General features: G+C 57.2%; 7 protein-coding genes across 8 annotated transcripts, besides 22 other annotated features; 5 read left to right on the top strand and 2 right to left on the bottom strand.

The window, feature by feature from the left end:
• Window positions 1-991: 991 nt before the first annotated feature.
• On the bottom strand, window positions 992-4,339 carry EKO05_0001887 (uncharacterized protein; the record flags this gene model as incomplete). The annotated part of the gene is made up of 5 exons (XM_038942256.2): window positions 992-2,120; window positions 2,168-2,448; window positions 2,501-3,657; window positions 3,707-3,778; window positions 4,117-4,339. The coding sequence occupies 5 exons, from the start codon at window positions 4,337-4,339 to the stop codon at window positions 992-994; spliced, it is 2,862 nt and encodes a 953-aa protein (XP_038795353.2).
• Window positions 3,135-3,166: a tandem repeat.
• A 1,292-nt stretch (window positions 4,340-5,631) lies between the features above and the next one.
• On the bottom strand, window positions 5,632-7,074 carry EKO05_0001886 (NADPH dehydrogenase; the record flags this gene model as incomplete). Its single annotated transcript, XM_038942234.2, has 3 exons — window positions 5,632-6,022; window positions 6,075-6,679; window positions 6,730-7,074. 3 exons carry the CDS (start codon window positions 7,072-7,074, stop codon window positions 5,632-5,634), a joined length of 1,341 nt encoding a protein of 446 aa, XP_038795352.2.
• A 367-nt stretch (window positions 7,075-7,441) lies between these two features.
• Window positions 7,442-11,973, top strand: EKO05_0001885 (uncharacterized protein; the record flags this gene model as incomplete). Its single annotated transcript, XM_038942304.1, has 2 exons — window positions 7,442-11,434; window positions 11,485-11,973. The coding sequence occupies 2 exons, from the start codon at window positions 7,442-7,444 to the stop codon at window positions 11,971-11,973; spliced, it is 4,482 nt and encodes a 1,493-aa protein (XP_038795351.1).
• Window positions 11,974-12,043: 70 nt separating this feature from the next.
• Window positions 12,044-12,082: a tandem repeat.
• A 468-nt stretch (window positions 12,083-12,550) lies between these two features.
• Window positions 12,551-14,049, top strand: EKO05_0001884 (dTDP-glucose 4,6-dehydratase; the record flags this gene model as incomplete). Of its 2 annotated transcripts, XM_038942327.1 has the most annotated exons (4): window positions 12,551-12,614; window positions 12,688-12,832; window positions 12,909-13,441; window positions 13,487-14,049. In XM_038942327.1, 4 exons carry the CDS (start codon window positions 12,551-12,553, stop codon window positions 14,047-14,049), a joined length of 1,305 nt encoding a protein of 434 aa, XP_038795350.1. The 2 variants fall into 2 exon arrangements, with proteins under 2 accessions (XP_038795350.1, XP_059491774.1); XM_059635791.1 differs by having other exon boundaries at window positions 12,551-12,832.
• Window positions 12,630-12,659: a tandem repeat.
• Window positions 12,849-12,874: a tandem repeat.
• Window positions 14,050-14,386: 337 nt separating the features above from the next.
• Window positions 14,387-14,424: a tandem repeat.
• Window positions 14,425-14,741: 317 nt separating this feature from the next.
• On the top strand, window positions 14,742-16,159 carry EKO05_0001883 (Protein transport protein S9 plasma membrane t-SNARE; the record flags this gene model as incomplete). Its single annotated transcript, XM_038942300.1, has 4 exons — window positions 14,742-14,847; window positions 14,906-15,509; window positions 15,557-15,627; window positions 15,702-16,159. 4 exons carry the CDS (start codon window positions 14,742-14,744, stop codon window positions 16,157-16,159), a joined length of 1,239 nt encoding a protein of 412 aa, XP_038795349.1.
• Window positions 15,216-15,257: a tandem repeat.
• Window positions 15,343-15,362: a tandem repeat.
• Window positions 15,647-15,680: a tandem repeat.
• Window positions 16,160-16,474: 315 nt separating the features above from the next.
• Window positions 16,475-16,504: a tandem repeat.
• A 51-nt stretch (window positions 16,505-16,555) lies between these two features.
• Window positions 16,556-16,602: a tandem repeat.
• A 133-nt stretch (window positions 16,603-16,735) lies between these two features.
• Window positions 16,736-16,791: a tandem repeat.
• A 461-nt stretch (window positions 16,792-17,252) lies between these two features.
• Window positions 17,253-17,278: a tandem repeat.
• Window positions 17,279-17,281: 3 nt separating this feature from the next.
• EKO05_0001882 (uncharacterized protein) lies at window positions 17,282-17,818 on the top strand (the record flags this gene model as incomplete). The annotated part of the gene is made up of 1 exon (XM_038946805.1): window positions 17,282-17,818. The coding sequence occupies one exon, from the start codon at window positions 17,282-17,284 to the stop codon at window positions 17,816-17,818; it is 537 nt and encodes a 178-aa protein (XP_038795348.1).
• A 976-nt stretch (window positions 17,819-18,794) lies between these two features.
• Window positions 18,795-18,830: a tandem repeat.
• Window positions 18,831-19,364: 534 nt separating this feature from the next.
• Window positions 19,365-19,388: a tandem repeat.
• A 26-nt stretch (window positions 19,389-19,414) lies between these two features.
• Window positions 19,415-19,435: a tandem repeat.
• A 2-nt stretch (window positions 19,436-19,437) lies between these two features.
• Window positions 19,438-19,512: a tandem repeat.
• A 78-nt stretch (window positions 19,513-19,590) lies between these two features.
• Window positions 19,591-19,635: a tandem repeat.
• Window positions 19,636-19,668: 33 nt separating this feature from the next.
• Window positions 19,669-19,709: a tandem repeat.
• A 152-nt stretch (window positions 19,710-19,861) lies between these two features.
• On the top strand, window positions 19,862-25,754 carry EKO05_0001881 (Non-specific serine/threonine protein kinase; the record flags this gene model as incomplete). Its single annotated transcript, XM_038942299.1, has 2 exons — window positions 19,862-20,404; window positions 20,481-25,754. 2 exons carry the CDS (start codon window positions 19,862-19,864, stop codon window positions 25,752-25,754), a joined length of 5,817 nt encoding a protein of 1,938 aa, XP_038795347.1.
• Window positions 20,418-20,457: a tandem repeat.
• A 166-nt stretch (window positions 25,755-25,920) lies between the features above and the next one.
• Window positions 25,921-25,956: a tandem repeat.
• A 74-nt stretch (window positions 25,957-26,030) lies between these two features.
• Window positions 26,031-26,047: a tandem repeat.
• A 246-nt stretch (window positions 26,048-26,293) lies between these two features.
• Window positions 26,294-26,358: a tandem repeat.
• Window positions 26,359-26,903: the final 545 nt, after the last annotated feature.

Genomic DNA, 26,903 nt, shown 5'->3' with positions numbered 1-26,903 from the left:
ACCGTATCTCGGTGGACGACTCTTGTCGACTCCATAGCAAAGATTGAACAGAAACTCATTAGCACATTAGAATGGGCTAAGCATGCGAGCAACCGACGGTACCCTCCCACTGAAAATGGCAGTAGTGTTACAAGGCAGTGAATCCTCACAGTGTCTACTGTGATGTTGTTACAGCCGGTTCAAACTATCACTTCGGACACACTGCCGTCAATTCGACCTGCAGAGCGCCGTTCTGCCACCACATCGACTGAGAGAGACATGACGAGATGGTGCACATTCCAAATAGAACAAATGAATCGCCTCAAACATTGTCCATTCTTTGCAATCAGCAGAGATGTACTGTTGAGCATCGGCACTGTGTCGGCTTTGACCGACTCGGGTTCGCAAGCCAAAAAGGTCTAGATAATCCCCCTCCGACTTCTGAAACAGTGGACAAAGACAGGATACAGACGCTGTTACCACCCACAAAGACATCATTCGGGTTTAGTAAACACCATCGACCACTATCCGCAATGTCGTCCCCAGGTCATGAGGAAGCTGGTGAATGCTCTCAATGTGCCAGACTCACTCAAAAAGGGACTGGGACCCGTGGTAACTCTGGATAGAAGTTGGCTAGGCCTGCAATTGACTCGGATTGACTCGCCGAGTCTCATTCCAACCAAAACCCCGTAGAAAGTTCTGCACCGGCGATATGTTGATCACAAATGGGCGGTGACTTGATCCGCCAAGGTTAAAGAAGATGAAGCGGGAAAAGAGGGGGCAAGCAGGCGAATTTTCAATACTTACAACACCACCGGTTTGCTTGGAGCATCTTCCGGGCGCTCTGGTTCTTCGCCGGTCATCATGGAAATAAACTCCTTCAGCATTGTACCGACGTGTGTTCGCGTCTCGGCGAGGAATTTCCATTTAGACAGTATCATAGATATCATCACCACTTATACCGCGCTGCACTAGTCTGGTATTTTCGAACCGGGTATCACACATCCAACCACTATGAAAACATGCCCCCTCCGCTCCCTCCCACCAACCTCCATTGCACCAACCCCCTGAGCACCATCATGCCATCGTGCACGACGGCCCATCTAACCTTACTCAAGCACCGGCTCACACACGCCGCGAGCCCATTCGTCCCTCTCTTTCCTACCGGCCCCGAAATCCCCTCCCTGTACCCAATCTGTAACAACATCTCTGGCTCCGCCTTGGCGATAGAATCCAGCAAACGCTTCATTTCAGCCGCGGGATCCCAGATAATCTCGTCTTCGTCATCGTGCATTGCGAACGGTGACATATCGCCCGCAGCGCAGGTAGTGGGAAGAATAGGGCGCGCGTACCATACTCCCCACACGACGAGCGTGCCAAGGTACACGGCCCAAGGGTGGTGCCAGAGGCGTCCGGCGCCGACGTCGAGCTCGCCGTCTAGAACATCAACACCCTGATTTACGAGGGCCGCGGCGTGCCAGACGGCTTTGCCGGCTTCTTTGATGTTTTCAGCGACCCATTTCTTTACTATGCGCTGGCTGCGTGCGTAATCTGGGCGCGCGACTGGTCGACCGAGGATGTGGCGCGCGCCGGCGTATATTTGCAGATCGAGGAAAGGGGTTTGTAGGAGGATGTGTGCGGAGTGGTAGAGGGAGAGGGTGGCAGAGCGCATGACCTGAAATTCTTTGGCCAGGAAGTGGTCTTGTGAAGGGAGCCGGGCGGTGTAGGTACTACAGAATGTCTCGTAGTCGGCGTGCCATGCTGTATATGAGGCTGCGAGACGTGATTGCCAGTTTCCAAGAGGATTGGCCGCTATTGGATCCCCGAGCGAAGTCTGATCACGACGCTGCATATCCCATGCTACGGACATGAGACCGTGCAGGAGGAGTGAGCGGGAGAGGTTGTTAAGGGTTTTTGGGACTGCTGTAGCGTTCGGGTGCAGATACATCTTCAAACAAGACAAGAACAGCGGGGCAGGGGGCTGTTTTTGTCGTAGCTGATGCCAGGTCTCTGCCGAGTCAGCCTCCCAGAGTGACTGATCACAAGGCAAGTTCGATCGGAGTTCGAATGCTGACATGCAAAGAGACTGGCAGAATAGTACTGCATGTTGGGTATCCCACATGAAGCACAAATAAGCAAGCCTGTTATCGTTAGTGACAGAGACGCGATATCCAGTTGAGCAGCGCACCTCTTCTTCTGTTCAGCATCGACCCACGTCTGCCAGTCGTCCTCAAGGTCATCAGTAGCGTCTTCCAGCGTAGGCGGCCGAATGCTCTGGCAGTCACTCCGCCGAATCAAGTTGATCAGCAGTCCATGGAAGAGGTGAGACATATCGTGTTGCTTTTGTCCTGCTCTACTCTTCCCAAAGCACTCTACAAGCAGAATGGTTTGTAGCACCCAAAGATCGGGTTTGGCAGAGAAACCAGCATTGGCAAAAATTTGGGGTCTAAGGACATCATGGATGCACACCTGGTGTATGTCAGTGGCTACTTATTGAACTATTGAAACGTCCAAGACGTACTGCAAGTTGATGAGCGTCTTTCTCTCCATAGGTGGCTCCGAGTAGTAGCACAGTCGTTAGCAGTAGCGTGTCGACATGTGACGGTTCGAACGTTGACATATGCATCAGCGGATAGGTAGTGTTGAAACGTGTCCAGAACAGGTCGCAGTATGTTTGGAGACATGTCAACGTTAAAAGAGGATGGTCACGCATGACAATGCTACCATCCGGTGCTGTAGGTTGCGTGATATCGATGAGGTCTAGTACCTGTTGACGTGCTAGCTCGTCGATGATCGGCAAGCTTCTTGATGGTTGGAGCATTGACATCGGCCGCTCTACTTCAGGCAACTGTGTGACTAATTGTGTTTGAGAAGGGTTCCTCGTAGGCAGATTTACGTCCGAGATACTCGCTCGTTGCATATGTGTTGAGTTCCTGCGTTCCTCTTCGCTCAGCGGTGGTGTAATCAAAGGGCCGGAGGGAGAGTGGTGAACGACCGAATCAGTTCGCTGTGAAGCAAGCGATCCAAACTGGCCATCTGTTGAAAGTGGCTTATCAAGGTTCATGTGGTCAAGCTGGAGGTCAAACGCATGACTTTGCTGAGACACACCGTTGCCAGTGAATGAAAAGTTGGAGAAAGGGTCGTGTACGACTTGTTGCTGCTGCTGCTGCTGCTGCTGCTGCTGCTGGGCTTGAGTTGTTTGAGCCAAATCCATATCAAAGAGCCAATTGTAGTTGTTCATCGTAGTGAACGGGTTATTGAACGAGCTTGCCGTGTCTGGGTTAAAGATATCGTCAAAGGGCGCATCGTCAAAGGCAGTGGTAGCGAATGGGTCAGGTTGCGGTTGAGCCAGATCAGTCGACCAGAATCGTTGATCGCCAGGTGAGAATGTATGTGATGCTGACAATGCGCTGGGGTCGAGTGTCGTAGGCGGATAATTCAATGCAATTCCAGAATCGTGGTCGTCTAATGGGTTGCTGAACGACGTGTTGTGTGAAGTGGGTGGTGATATCGGTGCTCCGTCTTCGTGTGACGCAAACAAAGCGAATTCTGCAAAGGTCTGAAGCGGATCGTCGTGTCGCGGCTGCAGAGGCGGCTGTGGCTTCTGGGCGTCGTCCGTAGCGATAGCAGGCTTCTTGGTCACGATCTTTCCTTCAGCGTCTTTCCACATGCGCTTGCCTTATTTCAGTCAGTTCCATGTCAATGAAAATAGTCTGGGATTTCTTACGAGTGTTCAAAATACCGCAACCATCAGCGCCAGCTTCTTCATCCTTCTGCTTGTGACGGGCCATATGCCTCTCTGCCCATCTTGTCAATAACAATGCTCGAAGCCAATGGTATGCGAGACTGCATAACACATGCAAGGCATGAAGATGTTCGAGGCAGCGAAGGTCCTTCGATAACGTACAGTGGGGGCAGATCGGAACCGACACTTTAGGTTCGTCTCTGTGAAGGACAGCACGGCCCTCGTTGAGAAACGTCAAACGGAAAGAAAAGACGGTGTAAAAAGTCAAGAATGAGGGTCAACCAAGCAGACAATGAGTTCCACTCTTGCCTGGCACTCGAGCGGAGCACGTGTATGGCGCCGAACAGCCAAGCATTATTCGCTTACAAAACCATGTAAAATGTCAGACTTACCGAGCAGGTCTCTCCTCTTGAAATGAGCTCGACATCTGTCGCATGTATGCTCTCCGGTCGAATGGTTCAGCAAATGTCGTTGAAGATGCTCTGCTCTGGTGAAGCTTCTCCCACATCCAGCATTATCACAGACAAACTTCCTTCCCTCAACTTTGCCTGTGACGTCCCTTCTCTTGCGGCCCCGTGGCATATTGTTCGATTGATCAGAAGCAACAGAAGCCATGGCCAAACCACGGTGTGATGTTCAAAATCGTAACGTTCGGTACGCAATTGAAGGTTGGGGGCGGGTGGAGATGTATAATGGGGGTTTCAGGGTCTAGGGCACGGTACCGTTGCTCCACATTACTCTGAGTCGGAGCGATATGCTACTGGCAGCTTATCGGGGAAAGCATATCCGCTATCACGGCCGAAGTCATAGTCGAGCTCGAGGCTATAGCGTTACACTAAAAGGCGGGGTGAATGTCGCTACCACTGTGTGGCTCACAAACTCAAAAGTGGGGGTGTAGCAATACAATGGATCTGGGGCTCGGCGGATCAAGACGCTCTGGTGGTGCACGTGGCGAATGTTGTCGAGAGGGGCCGACATGGCTGTTGACACACCTCCGGCTCAGGTCTTAGTCAAAACGGGAAGTAGTTGTCGCGTCTAAGGGGCGTGTATGATCGATAAGGATGGGCCCAGGACATGAAGATAGGTGATGGGAGCTGTGTTAGGAGCAAGGCGCGCAAAAGGGACCCGCCGGTCCGATTACCGACGGAATCCATCGGCGAATTACGGTTTCCATCTTCTATCATCACCAAAATCGGAGCCTGCATTCAGACCATGACGATTAGTGACTGAGCACCAGCTTCCTTCGTCTCCTGGCTTCGAAAGCTCTTTGAGCTTGCAAATTGCTAATCTCAGCATTGTCACCCATCCGTTGTAGGCTTTGTACCTGCAAAGCCCCGCAACAATCTTGTGGATCCGCGCACCGACTTCCGGCGAGGCGTTGAAAACCTCAAGTTGCGTATACTAGATCGCCTGCTTTGCCAACGGAGACATTTTGGGTGTCATCGCTGTTGCTAACAGCCAGCGCTGGACCACAAGCAGTATTTGTGTTGACATTGGCAGCCACAGTTCTTAGTTTGAGTCAAGATCTTTGAGGATGCTGCATAATTGTGGCGTGGTCGGACGCAATCGATGGATGACATTTCGTGGAGACTTTTGTTTTTCCTGATGAAGATGCGCTGCCGCTGATGCTGTGTCGAAGGATAGAACGACGTAAACGTGAAATATGACTACGTTGCTGTGAAACGAGCTTTAATGCAGTCCCAGATAGTCTGTCTCGACATAGACCATCCTGTATCTGTAAAAGTAGGCAAAGGGCTATATACAATGACACAGCTCCACGCATATCTCAGGCGTGGTGAGTCAACGTCTATGCTATTCGCAGTGATAACTCTAAGTATCCGGGCTCGCACAACCTCTATGGAATCAACGCCAGCAATGCAATGGAACTGTCACAGCCTTGCACCAAGTCAAGCGGTGACCTTTTGTCCGTAGAAGGGGTAATCTATGTAGCCCTTGGCATTGCCTCCGTAGAAGGAACTGCGGTCATACGGGTTCAACTCAAGCCCCTCAGCCAGCCTCTTCGGCAGGTCTGGATTTGCGATGAACCAGCGGCCGAAGATGATCAGATCCGCATCGTCAGCCTCGAGCTTGGGGACTGCGTTGTCGCGATTGAAGCCACCGGCTGCGACGAACTTGACGTCACCCTTCTTCAGTATGTTGCGGAAGTTGACAAGAGTGTTGCCCTTGGCCTTCACTGTCGCCTCGGCCTCAACACCCTTTCCACCGCTGGAGGTATACGCTGAGAGGGCATCCATCTTAGCTTGCTCGTCTAGAACTTCATCGAAACGGGGCTCGACCCTACACATGTTAGCATACAGTTGGCAATACGCTGGGGCGAAACGGAACTTACATATGCACGTATACCGGCCTCACATCCTGAGGCAGTGTTGCGATCTTTTCACAAAGGTACTCCCAATGCTCGTTTGGGTTGCTGTCCTTGGTCGACTGGAAGTAGTTGTAAGGGCTGAGGCGGATGCCCACGCGATCTGCGCCAATGGCCTTGGAGCACTCCTCGATGACTTCCAGAGGCAATCTTACTCTGTTCTCGACTGAGCCACCGTACTGATCTGTCCTGTTGTTGACGTTGTCGTGCAAGAATTGATCAAGGAGATATCCGTTTGCGCCGTGGATCTCAATGCCGTCGAAGCCAGCCTCACGAGCCTTCTTAGCCGCAGAGCCGAAGTCCTTGACGATTTGTCCGATCTCATCAACAGATAGGGCACGCGGTGGGTGCTCTGCGCATACGGTGCCATCGGACCAGCTACCGTCGATGGGGATATCACTTGAGCTGACAGGCTGCTGTCCGCCACGGAACGAAGGTGGCGAGGCACGTCCAGTGTGCCATATCTGGCAGAAAATGTAGCCGCCCTTGGCATGGACTGCATCTGTGACCTTCTTCCATCCTGCAATCTGGGAGTCTGAGAAGACGCCGGGGGCACCGGGATAGCCACCAGCCTGTGGTTCTGTCAGTGACGACTCTCGATCGAGGCCGCGACATTACTCACAAACTTCGCGATGTCGGTTGCTTCGGTCAGCAGCAAACCACCTTTGCTCGCACGCTGGCCGTAGTATTCGGCATTCACGTCGTTGGGAACTGTTACTCCTTCGCTCTCCTTTGTCGCTCGCAAACGCGTGAGAGGAGCTAGTACGACCCTGTGTTCAAGCTGGATAGGCCCTAGCTTCAAAGGTGTGAAGAGGGCAGTATCCTGAAGCGGCTTAAAGCCCGAGGGTGAGTCTGCTTTCGGCATAGTGGCGAGTGTTCGTCTTGTGATACCGTGAGGCACGCTGTAGAAGGGGAGGCGGAAAGTGGTGCTAGGAGTCGAGGAGCGTAAGAAGTTCGATATTTGCATTTCGTGTACCTGCGTCTATCTATTGTACCTCCGCATACACCGCCCTTGTGATCTTCCATTGTCCCTGATCCCGTGCTTGCATGTGAGTGCTGCAGAAATGGGGGAGGGGCAATTGCGTACGCGACGCGACGCAGTAGGTGCAAAGCGCCTGCCGTGGTGGAGCTCTTGCTTTGCCAGCGAAAGTGGGGTGCTCGAATCAGCAGCTACGTCGGAATGCATGAACATGCACCTAATCATCGATAGCAAGAGTGCTTGCCGCTGATACTGAGGGGTCACGATGCCGTCTGGTTGCCGTGGAAAGGGTATATCTTCTGAACGGTGCTTAGGACACTGCTTGGGAGAGACTATTTGAGCTTGACCTTTCATCATGACCCTACCTATTCCACCAAAGGGCGCTGCCTCGGAGCCATCTCGGGGATTTAGTGCTTCCGAAGCCTTGACGCCACTCATCGAATCGACCTATACTTCCCCAGACATTACTTGCTTCATCAATGGGAGGAGGACTATCATTAGCAATCCAAACCCACATTGGACGTTGCTGGACTACATCCGCGCACAGCCGGACCTCAAGGGTACCAAGCTAGGGTGCGGCGAAGGAGGGTGTGGAGCATGCACAGTGGTATTGCAGGTGGGAGACCGACGCAATGATCAAAGGAGGATACAGCATCTCGCAGTGAATGCATGTCTATTCCCGCTGGTCGGCATCGACGGCAAACATGTCATTACCGTCGAAGGCATTGGTAACGTCGACAGACCGCACCCACTGCAGGAGCGGATAGCGAAGCTTCACGGCAGCCAATGTGGATTTTGCACGCCTGGGATTGTCATGAGCTTGTATGCCGTAGTCAGAAACTCGTACAGCCCTGCGACGAAGAAGTTCCATCTCAGCGCTCATGAGATCGAGATGGAAGGCCACTTGGACGGCAACCTTTGCCGATGTACAGGATACAAACCCATCTTGAACGCTGCCAAGACATTCGTAACCGAAGACTTGAAGGGACAACTTGTCGAAGAAGACGAGCCAACGACTGCAGATGCTGAGAAGTTTGCCAAGGAGGTGGTCGACTTTACCAAGACCAGCGCTTCTACACAGTCAAAGGTGTCGTGCGGACGGCCTGGAGGCTGCTGTCGAGACCGGCCTTTGACATCAGATAGCAGCTCGTGTGGCAGCAAGTCTGCAACGTCATCGCCGCCGACAGAACCATCTTCGACATCGGACGACGAACACATTCCCGCGATCGTTGACGCAAAGAAAGAGCCACAGACGGACCGCGACTTGAGCGGAGCAGACTACGCGAAGCCCATGAAGAGCAAGGAGCACAATGCAGATGCTGAAACCAAGGCTACAACAATACTTGCAGCTCCTGCTGCACCGTCAGAAAGAGGTGTTCCTCGAGTCGAATTTCGAGAATACATGCCGGATACAGAGCTTATTTTCCCCCCAGCACTGTGGAAGTGTGAGCCTCAGCCGTTGTGCTACGGCAACGAGAAGAAAATCTGGTTCCGACCTACAAAGCTGGAGCATCTGACCGAGCTGAAAGATGCCTATCCGTCTGCGAAGCTTGTAGGAGGCGCTAGTGAAGTGCAGGTCGAGGTGCGCTTCAAAAATTCCGACTTTGCTGTGTCTGTCTATGTGTCGGACATTGCAGAATTGAAGCACACCAAACTTGCAACAGATGCAGAGTTGGACAATGCAAAAGAACTGGTCGTGGCAGCGAACACACCATTGACTGAACTGGAGGCGATTTGCAAGGACGTATATGCAAAGCTAGGTAAACGGGCAATGGTACTGGAGGCCCTGCGAAAGCAGCTTCGGTACTTTGCTGGTCGACAGATTCGCAACGTTGCATCGCTTGCTGGAAACATCGCAACAGCTTCACCAATTTCCGACGCGAATCCGGTGTTGATAGCAGCTGGTGCAACGCTGGAGGCAGTCAACAAGAAAGACGGCAGTGTCAGCCTTCCAATGTCGAAGTTCTTTCTCGCCTATCGAACGACGACCTTGCCGCCCGATGCTGCCATCGCGCGCATTCGTATACCCATCCCTCCCAAAGGCACCAGGGAAGTATTGAAAGCGTACAAGCAGGCCAAACGGAAAGACGACGATATCGCCATCGTCACGGCTGCGTTCCGGATACGTCTCGATCCGCAAGACTGTGTTGAAGGTGTGTCTATCGTATATGGCGGCATGGCACCGACAACGAAAGAATCACCAAAGACCCAAGCCGCTCTGTTGGGCAAGCCCTGGTTCCACTCAGAAACCCTGGATGCCGCTCTCAGTGGCTTACTTGAGGATTACGATCTACCGTACGGTGTTCCGGGAGGCATGGCGGATTACCGAAAGACACTCACACTTTCGCTCTTCTTCCGGTTCTGGCACGAGTCTGCCGCAGAACTCGGACTGGGCAACGTGGATGAACAAGTCGTCGATGAGATACATCGCTCCATCTCAACCGGCACAAGAGACGAATACAATCCTCACGAACAACGTGTTGTGGGCAAACAGGTTGCACATCTCTCCGCTCTAAAGCAGTGCACAGGAGAGGCCGAATACGTCGACGACATGCCACGGCTCGACCGTGAGCTTTTCGGCGGCCTGGTACTGTCAGCAAAAGCCCACGCCAACCTCCTCAGCGTGGACTGGGAGCCTGCGCTCGCCATGCCAGGTGTCGTTGGCTACATCGACAAGAACAGCATCCCTGCCGACGTCAACGTGTGGGGTTCCATGAAGAAGGACGAGTTGTTCTTCGCAGACGACAAGGTCCTCAGCCACGGACAGGTCATTGGAATGGTATATGCGGACACTGCGCTAGAAGCTCAGGCGGCTGCACGTGCAGTCAAGGTCGAATACGAAGTGCTCAAGCCAATCTTGACCATCGACGAAGCCATTGCCGCCAACAGCTTCTTTGCACATGGCAAGCACTTGAGGAAGGGTCTTGCCATTGATGACAGGATGGACGACGCCTTTGCTCAGTGCGACAGAATCTTCCACGGCGTAACGAGGATGGGCGGACAGGAGCATTTCTATCTCGAAACGAATGCGGCGCTCTCTATTCCGTCTGGCGAGGACGGTGCAGTGGAAGTCTGGTCGTCTACACAAAACACCATGGAGACGCAAGAGTTTGTCAGCGCGGTTCTGGGTGTGCCAAGTAACCGCATTAATTGCCGCGTGAAGCGCATGGGAGGCGGGTTTGGAGGCAAAGAGTCCCGCAGTGTCCCCTTCGCCGTCTACACTGCCATCGCTGCTAGGAAAGAGAAGCGGCCAGTGCGAATCATGCTGACCCGTGACGAAGACATGCTGCTCAGCGGCCAAAGACATCCATTCCAGGCACGCTGGAAAGTCGGCGTTTCGAAAGAGGGGAAACTGCTTGCTCTGGAAGCCGATGTCTACAACAACGGTGGCTTCTCGCAAGACATGAGCGGTTCGGTGATGGACCGATGTCTTACGCACCTCGACAATTCCTACGAGTGTCCCAATGTCTTTCTGCGTGCGCATGTCTGCCGAACGAACATCCACAGCAACACAGCCTATCGCGGCTTCGGCGCACCCCAAGGCATGTACTTTGCGGAGACGCTCATGTACAACATTGCCGAGGGTCTGGGAATGGACGTCGATACGTTGCGCCAAAAGAACCTCTACACCATCGGCCAACACACTCCCTTCTTCCAGAAGATCGATGAGGATTGGCATGTACCCATGCTCCTGCATCAGCTCTCCAAATCCGCAGACTACGAGCGCAGAAAATCCGAAGTCCAGTCTTTCAACACGGCCAACCGGTGGAAGAAACGCGGCATCACTCTCATTCCGTGCAAATTCGGACTCAGCTTCGCCACAGCTTTGCATCTCAACCAAGCCGCCGCCTACGTCAAGATCTACGCCGACGGCAGCGTGTTGCTGCACCATGGCGGGACAGAGATGGGCCAAGGTCTGTACACGAAGATGTGCCAGATTGCAGCCCAGGAGTTGGGCACGCCGCTCGACTCCATCTACACACAAGACTCGCAGACGTATCAGATTGCCAATGCGTCGCCGACCGCAGCGTCTTCAGGTTCCGATCTGAACGGGATGGCGGTGAAGAACGCATGCGACCAGATCAATGAGCGCTTGGCACCGTACAGAGAAAAGTACGGGGCTGATGCACCGCTGAAGACACTTGCACATGCTGCCTACGTTGACAGGGTGAACCTCGCAGCCAACGGGTTTTGGAAAATGCCAAAGGTGGGATACATTTGGGGCGACACAAACTGGGACACGGTGAAGCCGATGTACTACTACTGGACGCAGGGAGCGGCGATCAGTGAGGTCGAGCTTGATCTGCTGACCGGAGACCACACTGTGTTGCGGAGCGACATCATGATGGTACGTGAACGCGTGTAGACCGACTGTGCAGCTGCTGACACGCAAACCAGGACGTGGGCAACTCGATCAACCCAGCCATCGACTACGGCCAGATCGAAGGCGCCTTTGTGCAGGGCCAGGGCCTGTTCACCATGGAAGAATCGCTCTGGCACACCGCGTCGGGCCAGCTCTTCACAAAGGGCCCCGGCACGTACAAGATCCCCGGCTTCAGCGACATCCCGCAGATCTTCAACGCATCCATGCTGCGCACCGACAACGACGGGAACCCGCTGTCGTGGAACCACCTGCGCAGCGTGCAGAGCTCAAAGGGCATCGGAGAGCCGCCGCTGTTCTTGGGGAGCACCGTGTTCTTCGCGTTGAGAGAGGCCGTGAAAGCGGCGAGGCGGATGAACGGCGCGACGACCGTGCCGGGGGAGTGGAGCTTTGACTCGCCGTCGACGTGTGAGCGGCTGAGGTTGGCGGTGGGGGATGATTTGGTCAGGAGGGCGGCGACGGTGCGGAAGGAGGGGGATGTGCCGTTTTTGACGGCCGTTGCTTGATCTCGCATTACGTTTGCGTATTTGTAACATCCTACCTTCTTTGTGTAATTGTCCTAGCCGTACAATTATAAGTAGGTAGCGTTAGCAGTTGCAGTAAGAGTAGAAGGTAATACACTATTCTGACAGATATTGTGATACAGTATTACATTAGCGCGTCTATAGCATCTCGCCTATGTTTGTAATCGTGCTAGACGTGTAATTGTACGTAAGTAGCGTTGGTATCATGTGAAGAGTAAAGAGTGTATGCTGTTTCACCAGCTATTACTGGAGACAGTATTGTATTGGCGTATTTTGTTGTACATGATCTTTTTGTGTAATTGTTCTGGACGCATGATTATACCCAAGTAAAGTGGGTCCGCAGTCACGGTAAGGGCCAAGGATGGGGTGCTGTTTTGGCGGCCGCGGGTTGAGGTGAGGCTGGTGGAGTGACTTGGCGGCGGACGGGTTGCCCCTTTGGCACTAGCAGCGTCGCCTTGCGCAGCGAGCGACGTCGTGTGCTCCCGTGTGAGGGATACGGGGACGCGCTCGACGCGGGCAGGGACCTTGTCTCCTCCATGTATCGCCTGCGCCGAGACACATGGGCAGTATGCAAGCCGCGCAGAGCGCTGAGCCGGCGGAGAGCCCGCCCAAGGGGTTGAAGCGTTTGTGCCCCGCCATGCTGTGCTGTGCTGTGCTGTGCTGTGCTGCAGATGCAGCGACTGACCGTGAGTGCAGCGCGCCGGAACTCGACCGTCCTCAACCCGCGGTCCTACGTCGCCGAGGAGCTGTGGAAGCAAGCGCCGGTGTTTACGGGAAGCACGCGGTTCGAGCCGCTGCGGGATGCGAAGAATATCCTCGTCACGGGCGGGGCGGGGTTCATGTACGTGCAGGTGGGAGACGGCGACGGCGACGGCGACGGCGAGGCTGTGCTCTCTGCTGATGCGATGGGAGAACAGAGCCTGCTGGTTTGTGCGCCACCTGGTGCTCACGTATCCGCACTACAACGTCGTCTCGCTGGACAAGCTCGACTACTGCGCCACGCTGAACAACACGCGCATCCTCGACGGCCGGCCCAACTTTGCGTTTGAGCACGGCGACATCACGCAGCCGAGCCAGGTCAAGCGGGCGCTGCGCAAGCACCAGATCGACACCGTCTTCCACTTTGCCGCGCAGTCGCACGTCGACCTCAGCTTCGGCAACTCGTACCAGTTCACCAATACCAACGTGTACGGCACACACGTCCTGCTGGAGAGGGCGCGCCAGCACGGCGTCACGCGCTTCATACACATCTCGACGGACGAGGTGTATGGCGATGTGCCGGTGGGCGCCGCCGACCTGAGCGAGGCGAGTCTGCTCGCGCCCACGAATCCCTACGCGGCGAGCAAGGCGGCGGCGGAGATGATGGTCAGCGCGTACCGGAGCAGCTTCAAGCTGCCGCTCATGACGGTGCGCGCCAACAACGTCTACGGGCCGCACCAGTTCCCCGAGAGTAGGGCGCTGAAGCGTGCGCGAGTTCCCAGCTGACGGCTCGCAGAAATCATACCCAAGTTCATCATGCTGCTGCAGCGACAGCAGAAGCTGCTCGTGCACGGAGATGGCTCGCCCACACGTCGTTACCTGTACGCGGGCGACATCGTGGACGCGCTAGACACGATCCTGCACCGAGGGGTGATTGGGCAGGTGTACAACATCGCGTCCAAGGACGAGGTGTCCAACACGGAGATTTGCCACCGACTGCTCGACGTGTTCGGGATCGCGCGTCACAGCACGGCCGAGGTGGACAGGTGGGTGCAGCACACGGCCGACCGGCCGTTCAACGACCAGCGGTATGCGACCGACGGGTCGAAGCTGAGCGCGCTGGGGTGGGAGCCCAAGATGGCCTTTGACGAGGGGTTGAAGATCACGGTGGACTGGTACCGGCGGTTTGGCGAGGTGTGGTGGGGGGACATCAGCAGAGTGCTCACCGCGTTTCCCGTGGTGACGGGCCATGAGATCTGGACCATGGAGGAGCACGACGAGCTGCCTTCGTCTGACGAGGAGCCCGTCTGCGCACACGGGTCCAGCGGTGACGTGCAGGCGTCAGGGGGCGTGGTGTGACAGCACGTGGAGGCGCAGACAGCACAGACGGGCGCGCTTGCTTTGGGCCCGAGATAGCCATGCCCGTAGACGTGCAATGGCGAGACGATGGTGCCTTTGTCTTGCACGTGTCTTGCACGTGTCTTGCGCGAAGCGTCCAACGGCCGGCCGTAGCGACATGCAGGATGCAGGGTCCAGCCAGAAGCAGCTTGTTTTCACATTGCTGGACTGCCTGGACTGCCTGCTGCACTGTAGACGGGAGGAATTCCTGCCCACGGTAGATCTGTGGTGTCGTTGCATGCCCTCGTGTGCCGGCGTGGGCCATTGTCTAGTCCTGACGACCGCCCAGGCAGTGCGTGCCCAGCTCTCTCAGCTCAGCCTCTGCGCAGCGTCAGCACGCTTTCGAAACATGGATTGCCACACGCCGGTACCCTTCAAACAAGCTGCCGCTCCCCTGCGACCCTTTCTCTTTTGCCCTTTAGCACGACGACTGCCCTTCTTTCCGTGACACCTCGTCGCCTGCCCTTTTTTGCAGAGAAATCGTGATACCTCGTCGACGACGAACATCTCCGCTGTTGCTGCCCAAGTGATCGGCAGCTAACCGCCATACCAACCCCACACCCGTTGTTCAGCCGCAGCCGCAGCCGCAGCCAGCACACGTCGACCCAACGCCTCGCCCTCGACACCCCCCGACGACTCCACCCGCCACGACCATGGGCGTGTTCAGCAAGAAGAGAGACGACGCCGACGACGGCAACCGCACCGCCCTGTTCGGCAGCCGCAAGAAGAGCGACAAGGCGGCGCCGGCGAGCAATCCCTGTAGGCTGCAGCCCGGACGCTGGACACCGCACGCAGAACCCGCGCTGACACAGGCCAGACGCAGCCGCCCCGGGCAAGGACCCCTACGCACAGCCGCCGCCGCAGTACCCGGGCCCCAGCGACGGCTTCCGCCAGGACAAGACGCCCGCCGTCACCGCGCCCGGCCAGCAGTATGGCGGTCGCGGAGGGGGAGGAGGCTACGGCGCCCAGGGAGGCAGCTACGGCGCCCAGAGCGGCTACGGAAACGAGCGCTACGACAGCGCGCCGGCACCACAGCAGCAGAGCGCCCGCGGGCCCGGTGGCTACGGAGGCCTGGGCCGCACCAACTCGACCGACACCGACGCCAACAAGGCTGACCTCTTTGGCAACGCCGCCCAGCGCCAGCAGCAGCCGCCGCCGCCCCAGCAGCCCGGCGCGTACGGGCAGTCGACCCCCGGTGCCTACGGGGCCGGCTCGGGCGGCTATGGGGCCTACGGCGATCGCGAGCTGACGGCCGAGGAGCAGGAGGAGGAGGACATTGGCGCCACCAAGCAGGAGATCAAGTTCATGAAGCAGCAGGACGTCAGCAGCACCCGCAACGCCCTGCGCCTCGCCCAGCAGGCCGAGGAGACGGGCCGCGACACGCTGGCACGCCTGGGAGCCCAGGGCGAGCGCATCCACAAGTTTGTCTCACCTCTATGCTCACCTCTACCACGACTGACACGCACAGCACCGAGCGCAACCTCGACCTGGCCTCGACCCAGAACCGCATTGCCGAGGAAAAGGCCCGCGAGCTGAAGAGTGAGCCCCCCTCTACCCGACACTGACAAACTGGCACACTGGCACACTGGCACTGACCACGCTAACCCACACAGCCCTCAACAAGTCCATGTTCGCCATGCACGTCTCCAACCCCTTCACCGCCTCGTCGCGCCGCCAGGCCCGCGACGACAAGATCATGGAGAACCACCACCGCGACCGCGAGGCCCGCGACGCCACCCGCAAGGCCGCCTGGGAGTCGTCGGCGCGCCAGGACAACCAGAACCGCACGATGCAGGGCATGTCGGGCGCCAACAAGAAGGCGTCGCTCGCCGAGCGCGCAAAGTACCAGTTCGAGGCCGACAGCGACGACGACGCCATGGAGAATGAAATCGACGCCAACCTCGACGCCCTGCACGGCGCCGCCCGCCGCCTCAACCACCTCGGCCGCGCCATGGGCCAGGAGGTCGAGACGCAGAACGAGCACATTGGCCGCATCATCGGCAAGACGGACAAGGTCGACGACCAGATTGCCATGAACAGGTCGCGTCTGGAGAGGATCGAGAAGATGTAGGCGGTCGCACAGCCTGTGTATATACAGAAGGGATTCGCACAGGGTGGCGTTTGGGCGTCTGGGTCCATGACGACGCTCGACCACCAAGCCCGTCTTGGCCGAGTACGTACGTTGGTTACAGTAAACCTAACAAATCTATTCATTTCATTCATCTTCTTTCCTTTTTCACCATCTCGGACCCCTTCCCCCTTCTCCTCTCTCCCAACGAAAGCCACAGGACGTAGACACGAATAACCAGAGCGTAGATGATAGAACAATCCCTAGAGCCAAGTACACATTGATCAGATAGATCTACAGCGAATAGAACAACGATCAATTATTATTATTATTATTATTTTTCTTCTTTCCTTTTCACCCATCTCTAATACCCCTTGATTTCTTCTCATTCCTACACTACAGCCAGCCAGCCAGCCAGCCAGCCAGCCAGTCAGCCAGCCAGCCAGGCATGATCAGCGAGCGCATCTCCACCGCAGCCAGCCTAGCGCAGAATCCTCGATCCGAATCGGGCAAGGCCTGCCCGGGACGCTAAACCGGTGACGCGACGTGACATCGCTGTCGTCACCACGACATCAATCCGTGCTGGTGCTGGTGCTGGTGCTGGTGCTGGTGCTGGTGCTGGTGTGGTGCTGGTGTGTTCCGCTGCGCGTAGGAGAAGAAAGGGCAGTGTTGGTCGAGAGGGGGTGGTTCGATGATGTAGTCGGTTGTGGTGGACGTCAGTGCTGAGCGAAGGGCGGGGGAGGTACATTAGGATGGGGAGGGGGGCGGGTGGGCGTGTGGATTGTCATGGTTGGGATTCTGCGTCGGTTGAGGCTGTTGGTACCGCTGCCTTTGTCTTTGGCTTTGGCTTTCGCTTTACCTTTACCTTTAGCTTTCGCTTTACGTTTACCTTTACGTTTACCTTCACGTTTACCTTTACGTTTACCTTCACGTTTACCTTCACGTTTACCTTCACGTTTACCTCTACCTTTACGTGTGCCTGGGATAGAAAGAGGGTCAGTGCCTGGGGTAGAAAGAGTATCAGTGCTTTCGTGTTTGAAACCTGTCAACGCACGACTACAGCAAAGCTCACAACACGTGCAAACGCGCGCCTTCTCCACCACCACCACCACAACGCAGCACGAGATGCCAACCTCCAGACAGCAGGATATCAAGGACGCGCCAGGCGCCAGACCGGTGGACAAGTCTCACCGCAGCAACGCAAAGGACTGCACCGAGCACTGGGAGGACGAAGAGCACCTCGAGCAGAACAAGAAGGATTTCCAGGAGTTCCGCGCACATGACAACCAACCGAGCTCGCCGGGCGGCAGCGCGTCAGCCGGCTCCGACTCGGGCGACCATGGCGAGGTCCCCGGCGGTATGAAGCGTGGACGCGGCGCGAACCAGGCCGGCAGCCAGAGCAAGAAGGCCAAGAGCGAGGAGGCCGATGCGTCGAGGCTGCCGCGAGGAGACAAGACGAGGGTGCCCGCGGTGGGACAGCAGGTGCAGTGGAAGTCTGGAAAGGGATACGCAAAGGGCGAGGTCGTCGAGGTGCTGTACGAGACAAAGGAAGTCGAGGGTCAGAAGGCGGAGGCTAGCAGAGAGGATCCCAGGCTGGTGCTGAAGACGGATTCCTCAGGCAGGCTCGCCGTGCACAAGCCCGAGGATGTGTACTTTGGTTAGGAGAGGTCCTGGCGGGGAGCACGTAAGCAGCGGACGGAAGAGAGCGTCTTGCTTGGCCAGCAGCGAGGACCTGCTTGGCTCGTGTAGAGTTGCTGACCGTCACTCCGACGTTGACTCCCACGTCGTCCTGCACAGGCAGCAGCGAGGACCTGCCTGGCTCGTGTAGAGTTGCTGACCGTCGTGGTCCATGGTTTCAGACCAGGTACCACGGCGTAACCATGGATGCCGTGTATTTCAAAAGCATCAGCTCAATATAGTGTTCTCTACCTTGTGTTGGACCGGTGCGTGTTTTTCCGACTGCTGAACGGGCGTGTCCATAAGCTCTGGCGGCCCTACGTTTCGGCGGGTCCACAAGCCACTTCCCCAGATTCGCGAGGGCTCCCACGGATGGTTCGGTGCGGCGATACCAGTGGTGCATTCGGCCGTGTTGACGGCGGATTACCTGTTGCCAAAGGGTGCTAGGTGCAGCCGGAGCGGGTCTGGTGCGGAGGCGTCGAGAGAGGCTGGCGCAGCGATTGGAGGGCAGCTAGGGCCCTCTGCACGCTTCAGGCTGCGTGCCCAAAGAAGCGATTCGCAGCTGTTGCCGAGGGCTTGTTGTCCTCGCGAGCGTTTGTCACAACAAAGAAGACGCCGTGTGACGTCTGGCGTCGGCTGACCGTGGTGTGAGCGAGTCATTCTCGAGTCGCCGAGCCAGCGTCCACTGCTTTCAGCCACGCCGTGCACTACGATGCCGCTGACCGTCGTGCAATTTGCAGGCGTTGGGGTGCTGTGTAGTAGGGTACGCGGTAGGCCTTGCTCGCCCACTTGACCAGACCACACATGCTTCAGGACCCACAGGCATGGTGCTGTTGGTGCTTACGCTGCAAGCTCTGGACGTGCCCTTCTGGCGGGTTCAGAGACTTTCGAAAAGTGATGAGCTGGCCATGGGGAGCAGGGACACAGCCAGGACAGAGCACCTGGGCAGGACGTGACGTGCCAGGGCTCCCGGCTCACCACGCCGCTCACGGCTCACTACAGCAACCGGCAGCTTGCAAGCGTCGAGGCGGGCAACGCGCAGCTGGGCGACGACGAGGCCGTGTCACATGACTGGCGGCCGCCCCATGCGGCGACGATGGGAACGTGTGCCTCGAGAGCTTCGCCACTGTGTTGGACCAACGGCGCTGAAACACGCAAGAACGAGGGCTGGGGGAGCCATGCACAGTGAGGCAGCGGTGGAGGGCACGCGGCAGATCATGGGCCGTGGGTCGGCGCTCTTGGAGCACCGCGCCCTGTGACTGGACACCGTCGGCAGAGCGCAGCCAGGGCCTTTGCTTTGTTATTATTTTTTCCCTCTTTTCCTCGACCCAGTAACGCGTGGGGAATGCCAGCTGGATAGCGCAGGCCCGGCGTGCATACTTCGTACGTGCGTCCAAGCTGCAGCCCGAGCGAGGACGCGCAGGTCACGCTCGCGCCGTTGATCGTTTCTCCTCCCGCGGGCCGTGTATGGCTGAGACAGTGTCTGTCCGCATCTGCAGCATGGTTGCATGTCGCATTATCGCATGATTGTGCCCCTCCGCTGCCGCCGCCGCCGTTGCTGACCCTCACCACCACGTCCTGAAAAAAAAAATAAAAAAAAAACACGCTTCCCTCGCTGCTCGCACGCGCCTGCCTCGGACGCTCGCTTAGTCTCCCGTCAATCGCTCAATTGCTTGCTCTGGCCGCGCGATGCAGCGTGTCTAGCACCCGTCCGTCGTCAGCACCGTGTAGGACCCTGCCTCGGCCGCTGCAGTTTGCACCACACCACCACCACCACCACCACCACCACCATCATCACCACCGCCAGTCTCGTGTGCTATCAGCCTCAGCCTCAGCCACCACCACCACCACCACCACCATCACCACCACCACCACCGCCAGTCTCGTGTGCTATCAGCCTCAACCACCACCGCTCCTCCCACGATGGTCCTGGCAGCTGCCTGCTCATAGCTCAATTCCACCGGCCCTCGGGCGCACGCCCCTGTCCCCAGTCGATAGGCCTCTACAGCGACACGCCCCGCGCCAATCATGTACGAGGTGCAGCCCACCACGCTGGCACCGCCTGCAGTCACCGCACTGAGGAAGGAGGCCACGGCGTCTGCCGCCCAGCAACGCGTCAACATGGAGCGCACAGTCAGCCAAGACATGCGCGAGGAGAGGCAGGACTTGAAGGAGGCCGCCGAGCACAGCCTGAACATCATCATGGACCTCGACCTCGCCGGCAAGGTCCGCTACGTCAGCCCCTCGTGGAGGCAGATCGTCGGCACCGTGCCCGACGACCTCGTGGGCAAGCCTGTGCTCGACATCATCTTCGCCGGCCAAGCTGGCTTTGCCGAGACCATCGAGTCGGTCAGAAAGTACGACTCCAGAAGTCACATCGCCCGCTTCTCCGTCCTCATGGGCCCGCAGTCCATACTGCGGCGCAAACGCTCAAAGCCGGCGGTCCAAGGCGAGCCGCAATCCCTGCCGCCGTCGCCCACGTGCGCCGACGACGACAAGGAGGAGCACATCCTGAACCTCGAAGCGCAGGGCATTATGGTGTACGACCGTGCCACAGGCGCCGAGAGTCATGTGCGTCAACACCCTCTGCTCTGTTCTGCTCTGCTCTGCTCTGCTCTGCTCTGAATCCGTACGCTAACCGTCATAGACAATGTGGATGGTCCGCCCCTCGGTCCTGCGTGAGGTCACCATCGACCTCCCCGAGGAGCTCGTCGAGTCTCTGGGCGTCGGAGCCGAAGTGCTGGCCCACTACCTGACGGGCCTGGCCGAGCAGGGCGCCAACGATCCGCGAAACTATCCGCCGCCGCTCCCTGTCTTGTGTCGCATCTGCGAGCGGCACATCACCCCTTGGTGGTTCGAGAAGCACTCGGAGCTGTGCCTGCAGGAGCACCGCGCCGAGATGGACGTCCAGATGGCCCAGGAGACTTTGTCAGAGCACCGCAACGCCATTGTCAGAGTCCTCGACATCCTCGAGGCGCAAGCTCGACCGTCCAGGGCGGCTCCTGCAGACCCCGCCGCTCTGATTCAGCCACCTGAGTACCAGGGCCACCTGATTCAACCACTCTCCGCCCCGTCCTCTGGAACCCAGTCTGGACGCAACTCACCTGCCTCTCCGCCCTCGAGATCTCGCGAGCGCTCGGGGGGCTCTGGCTTTGGACACCACCGCGCACGGTCTTTTGCCGTTCGACGGCCACTGGCCCGTATCGTGGAGCTGGTGCTGGATCTGTGCGATACAGCGCTCGAAGTGAACACGCCCGCCATCAAAGACAACATTCGTGCGGCTTCTGAGATCCGCACGCAGTCGCCTCAGTCGGAAAACCGCATCTCGCAGGTACTGCAATGGCAGTCGCCCACGTCAGGCTCATCCGACTTCAGCGACGGCCTCAAGATGCTTTGTGAGGACACCAACCGGCTAGCCAAAGCCAAGATCGATGCCGTCTTCAGACACCGCCAGATCCTCGAGTACTCGGAACGACTCCGTATCGAGTTTGACATTCTGGTTCAAGAATGCATAGAGGCAGCCATCATCAAGGCTGCACGTATAGCTGCCGGGGAAGACAGCTCCTCCGACGAGCAGACCGAAGAGGAGCCACAATCCAATGCCAACGACATACCTACAGGCGAGGAAGGCATCTTCCCTGGATCATTCGACGCTCCGTCCGCCATGGCTCACGCCCTGCGCAATGTCTCAGATACCTCGCTACCTATGCGTGTGGGTCGCCGAGAGTCTGTTGCGGACTCGACACGCTCCAGTAGCCCTAGAGGAGGCTGCCAGACACCCAGATCACATGCTGGTGCGATCAGTATTGCAAGCCAGAGTAACCGACGATCTATGCATTTCGAGAGCGATGCAGGTATGGAGAGCGATACCAGCATGCGGTCTTCAGTGTTTTCTGGCCCTCGACGAGCGGACTCACCAGCGAACTCGGAGCTCGGCCTGAGCAGGGTGGCTAGTTCACGAGAACGGAAGCGCAAGAGCTTGATCCTCCCGAGCGTATTGTCCAGTCGACAGCAATCGCCTGCCCGCACCATGCACCCAGCACCGCCAGTATCCCCGCTGCGAACCAACAAACCCCGTCTGCCCACTGCCTTGGACGCTTTGCAGTCACCCATCACGTCGCCGGTACTCACAACGACCGAGTTCTCCTCTCCCGCTATGGCCATGGCCATCAACCATCACCGCAGGCAGTCGTCTACAGCGGGCTCAGACGGCGCCAGGGCCTTGTCGCCACGTCTGCTGCCGGTCACCCAACCGCAGCCGCGTGCTGTTCCGCCCTCGATCAAAGACTTCGAGGTCGTCAAGCCTATCAGCAAAGGTGCCTTTGGCAGTGTCTATCTGGCCAAGAAGAAGTCCACAGGCGAATACTACGCCATCAAAGTTCTCAAGAAGGCTGACATGGTCGCCAAGAACCAGGTCACCAACGTGAAGGCTGAGCGAGCCATCATGATGTGGCAAGGAGAGAGCGACTTTGTTGCAAAGCTTTACTGGACGTTCTCAAGCAAGGATTACTTGTACCTTGTCATGGAGTACTTGAACGGTGGCGACTGCGCTTCGCTCATCAAAGTTCTCGGTGCTCTGCCTGAAGACTGGGCGAAGAAGTACCTGGCTGAGGTCGTGCTTGGTGTCGAGCATCTACACAGCCGCAGCATTGTGCATCGCGATCTCAAGCCAGACAATCTGTTGATCGATGCAAAGGGCCACCTCAAGCTTACTGATTTCGGTCTATCACGAATGGGTATGATCGGTCGACAGAAGCGTGCACTCAAGTCGGATCCAAACGAGGCCGCTCCTGACTTGCTCAAAACTGGACCCTTCCATCGCGCAGCTTCTGGCTCGTCTGCGTCTCGGTCTGCCTCGTTCGATCTGAACCCATCGCCATCGACGACTCCATCAATGACCCCGGCACTTGCTGGCGACCTCGGTCAGCCTTCGTACTTTACTCTCAGCCGGGACACATCTCATAGCCGCGAACAGTCCAGAAGAGCATCGGGCAACCGTAGCGACAGCGCTGATAGCGATGCCTTGCACGCCATGTTCCGCCGGTTCTCGATCGCAGATTCCAACTTCAGCCACGGACAGCGATCACCGATTGAAGAAGAGGATTTCAGCGACAACGCATCCCCAGACATCCTAGCACCTTCAATGAGCAACTCCACTGTTGCGTACGCTCAAAATCAAACACCGCCTGCGACGTCGCACATGCCTCCTCCGCACATGGCTCTCTTCGACCCGGACGACAGCAACAGGAAGTTTGTGGGTACGCCCGACTATCTAGCACCAGAAACCATCGCCGGTAACGGACAGGACGAAGTCAGCGATTGGTGGTCCCTTGGGTGCATCTTGTTCGAGTGTTTATACGGCTACCCGCCGTTTCACGCTGACACACCAGATGAAGTGTTCCAGAATATCCTTGCGCGGCGAATCGACTGGCCTTCCGACGACGATGATGTTTACGACATCTCGGATGATGCAAAAGACCTCATGAACCGTCTCATGTGCTCTGACCCAGCCAAGCGTTTGGGTGCGAACGCCGAGGACAAGTACGCCAGTGGTGGCGAAGAGATCAGAAGTCATCCCTGGTTCGCTGACCTCAACTGGGACACTCTGCGCGACGACGAAGCTTCTTTCATTCCAGCCCCCGAGAACCCCGAGGACACGGAGTACTTCGATACCAGAGGAGCCGCCATGGCCAACTTCTCACCTGAGTTCGAAGACCAAGGAGCGTCATCAGCCGGCACGCCCAGCGCAGATTACCCAGATCGACCTCACGATGCTTTGTCTCGAGTGCGATCACAGGTCAGCGTCTCGACTATGAAGCGAGGCCTCATACCATTGCACATTCCAGCTCACGTTCGCGAAGGCCGGTCTAGGAGACTCAGCGAGCCCATGGCCACGGACGACTTTGGCAACTTTAGTTACAAGAACTTGCCAGTGCTGGAAAAGGCCAACAAGGACGTGATCCAGAAGCTCCGCGCAGAGGCAATGCTGCCGCAGAACAAACCTGCCTCAGCCCTCCAGTCACCTTCGATCGTTTCGCCCTCGCCGTCTCTCGAGACCAGTCCAATGCTGCCGGGCCAGCTGAAGCGTACCCTGTCGACCAAGGCTGGTGGCAGGCCATCGTCACCGTCAGTCAGTGGCCCAGCTTCTTCGCCTAGTCGAGGCTCGCAGCCTTCCTCGCCTCTACTTGTGCAGTTCAGTACTGGCCAGCACCACGAGCGACGTAAAACATCAAGCAGTTCCTCTACGTTGTCGCACTCTACAAGCAATCCTGGATCTCTCCAGCCGGGTAGCTTCTTCGATCCTTCGCGTCTATCGGGCTTGAGACCTTCACCAGAAATGATCTCACCAGGGAAGTCGTCGAAGGCCGGGTCAGCCTTGTCGTCGTCCTTTTCGGAGAAGATGGGAGCGAGCCCACGTCAGTCTTCGGCTGGACCGGCAAATTCGTCACCACGTGCCAGGTCACAAACAGTCGGTTCGCAGGACGGCGACGTGGTGAGAGACGTACTACCGGGTCACCACAAACGGCGAAGTCAGGTACTTGATGTCTCGCCGTCGTCGTCGGACACGGAAGACTCGCGGGCCAAGGCACTTTTGCGAGTACAAAGACGAAGGCAGAGCTCTCGTAGGCTGTCTCAGATCAGCTTTGGTGACGGTCCATTCTTTCGACCTCTTGACGTCCTCATCTGCGAGGACCACCCCGTATCCAGACTTGTCATGGAGAAGCTCCTCGAGAAGCTGCGCTGTCGGACGCTGACTGTCAACAACGGATCTGAAGCCATCCGCTACGCCATGGGTGAAGTCAAGTTCGACATCATCATGATGGAGTTCCGATTACCGCAGGTCAACGGCGCAGATGTGGCTCGCATGATCAGGGACACGAAGAACGCAAACACGACTACGCCTATCGTTGCAGTGACCGGCTACCTGAAGGAGTTGCAGGCACCCCATTACTTCGACGCTCTAATCGAGAAGCCGCCGACAATCGCTAAGCTTACGGATACGCTTGGCCGATTGTGTCAGTGGAAGCCACCTCCACCCAACTGGGCGCCTACGCAGACGTACCCCTCCATGATGCCCTCTGGGCTGCGACAAGAGTCTACACGACAAGAAGATAGCCCGATAACGAACTCGTCAGGCTGTTCCCAGGCACCTTCGGGGAGCTATCGTGGATCTAGCCGCGAAGACTCGATCAGCTCGAGCTTCTTTGGCGACAACGACAGCCGCACCAGCGAAGATGTGCCGGTCGTGATTGCACGTCACGGCACGGATGACTGGCGCGAGCGGGATATAGCTCATGCCATGAGTGGACTCGGCATTTCCGACGATGCAGCCAACGTGGACGCCAATCAGATGGTGCAGAAGCGAGGTGGTGCACCTGACCTGCGCCCTGAGCTACCGCACGAAGCCTCTGCACCGGCGGTGCTGGAAGCGGCAACGATCCGCCGACAACGATCTGCCGAGAAAGTAGGTGCCAAACGACGCCTTCTCGAAACACGCAAGCATGAGTCTGCCGAGTCTGGTGACGACGAGGACGAGGAGCTGGGCCACACGATGGCGACAAGGTCAAGAAGCCCAAAGACGCGTCCCAAGTCGTCGTCGAAGCTGGGCATCGAGATGATGCGCACCAATAGCAGAGGCAGCGTCATCTCAGTCGACACGGATATGGGGGCCTCGGATTCCGCGCTGGCCTCTGCCCCGCCTCCCGTGATCACGGAGGACACGGCGGCCGAGGAGCGCGAGGCCAATCTCGCGACGCCTGACGTGCCACACATGTCGCTCACACCGCCTGAGATGTTCGCAGCGATGCCGGGAAAAGAGGTGGTTGATATGGACATGGGCACGCCCAGACAGGAGGACGGTGCAGCAACGCCTGACCCGGATCCCACGCCACGAGCCAGCTCGACGCAGAGGGGTTCTTAGCAGACGCCTCGCCGCTCGCCGAGCTACTTTTCGCTCCGATTGTGGCTACAACATAACGATGTATGACGTTCTTGTTTTCTTTCTTCTTTTTCTGTCTTGTGCTTTGGGCATGGTGTCGATGGTGTTTCAATGGTAGTGCACCGAAACATACACAGTACGGCTGTCAGCGTTGGCGTTAGCGTTAGCGTTCGCGTTTGCGTTCCGCCTTGTTGCGATGCTAGCGATTCTGGTTCTTGACTGCAGCTCTTCTTCTCTCTTGTCGATATAGCGGGGGTGTTTTTTTTTTTTTTTTTGAGGGGGGCGACTGTCGCGCGCTGTGGTCAGGGATGGGGTGGGTTGGGGACACGACATGTACATTCGCTTTTTGTCTTTTCGCTCTATACCCACATGCTGCGTTCGGTGCAACGCCGCTTGGGTGCAGGACTGCCACTCGCTTCCGCTGTGTTTGTTTGTGCTCGTTTTGGTGGAGAATGGGAGTGTGCGATATTGGGGTGATGGCTCTTGCGGTGCGGCAAAAGTCGGTTAGTACATGTATAGCTGGGGAGGAGGAGAGAGGAGAGGAGAGGCTAGGATAGGATAGCAAGCATAGCATAGCATAAGATAGTCAGATGGGCAGTCCATGAATGCGCGCTCGTCGATGACATTTCTGAATCGATAGTGATGTGGTATTGTCCTCGAGGAATAAGCCTGCCTGCTTGTAGAAGAATCCGTATCCTCCAGTCGTCTTCGAGTGGAATCTGCTGTACTTGCCCGCCCATACCTTCAGCTCGAGCAATCGATAGCGGGCGGGTGGGGCGGGAAGAGGCGCGCATGGACCAAGGGCGGAGCCAACGGGCTGTTGCGGGGAAAGCTCCAACAGGTCGGTCATGCAGGTACACGACGGCCTCGACGGCCTCGACGGCCACGGCTGACAGCATCGTCCGTCCCAACATCACCACTCCCTCACTCACTCACTGCCCACCCCACCCCTCACATCTATACACATTCGCCTCTACACATTCGCCTCTACACATTTGCCTCTACACACTCACCTCTACACACTCACCTCTACACACTCACCTCTACACACTCACCTCTACACATTCACCTCTACACTCACCTCTACACACTCACCTCTACACACTCACCTCTACACACTCACCTCTACAC

Source organism: Ascochyta rabiei, chromosome 3 (assembly GCF_004011695.2).
Source record: "Ascochyta rabiei chromosome 3, complete sequence".
NCBI classification, from domain to species: domain Eukaryota; kingdom Fungi; phylum Ascomycota; class Dothideomycetes; order Pleosporales; family Didymellaceae; genus Ascochyta; species Ascochyta rabiei.
The sequence above is the reverse complement of the archived record's forward strand: the minus strand, read 5'-3'. Positions and strand labels throughout refer to the sequence as shown.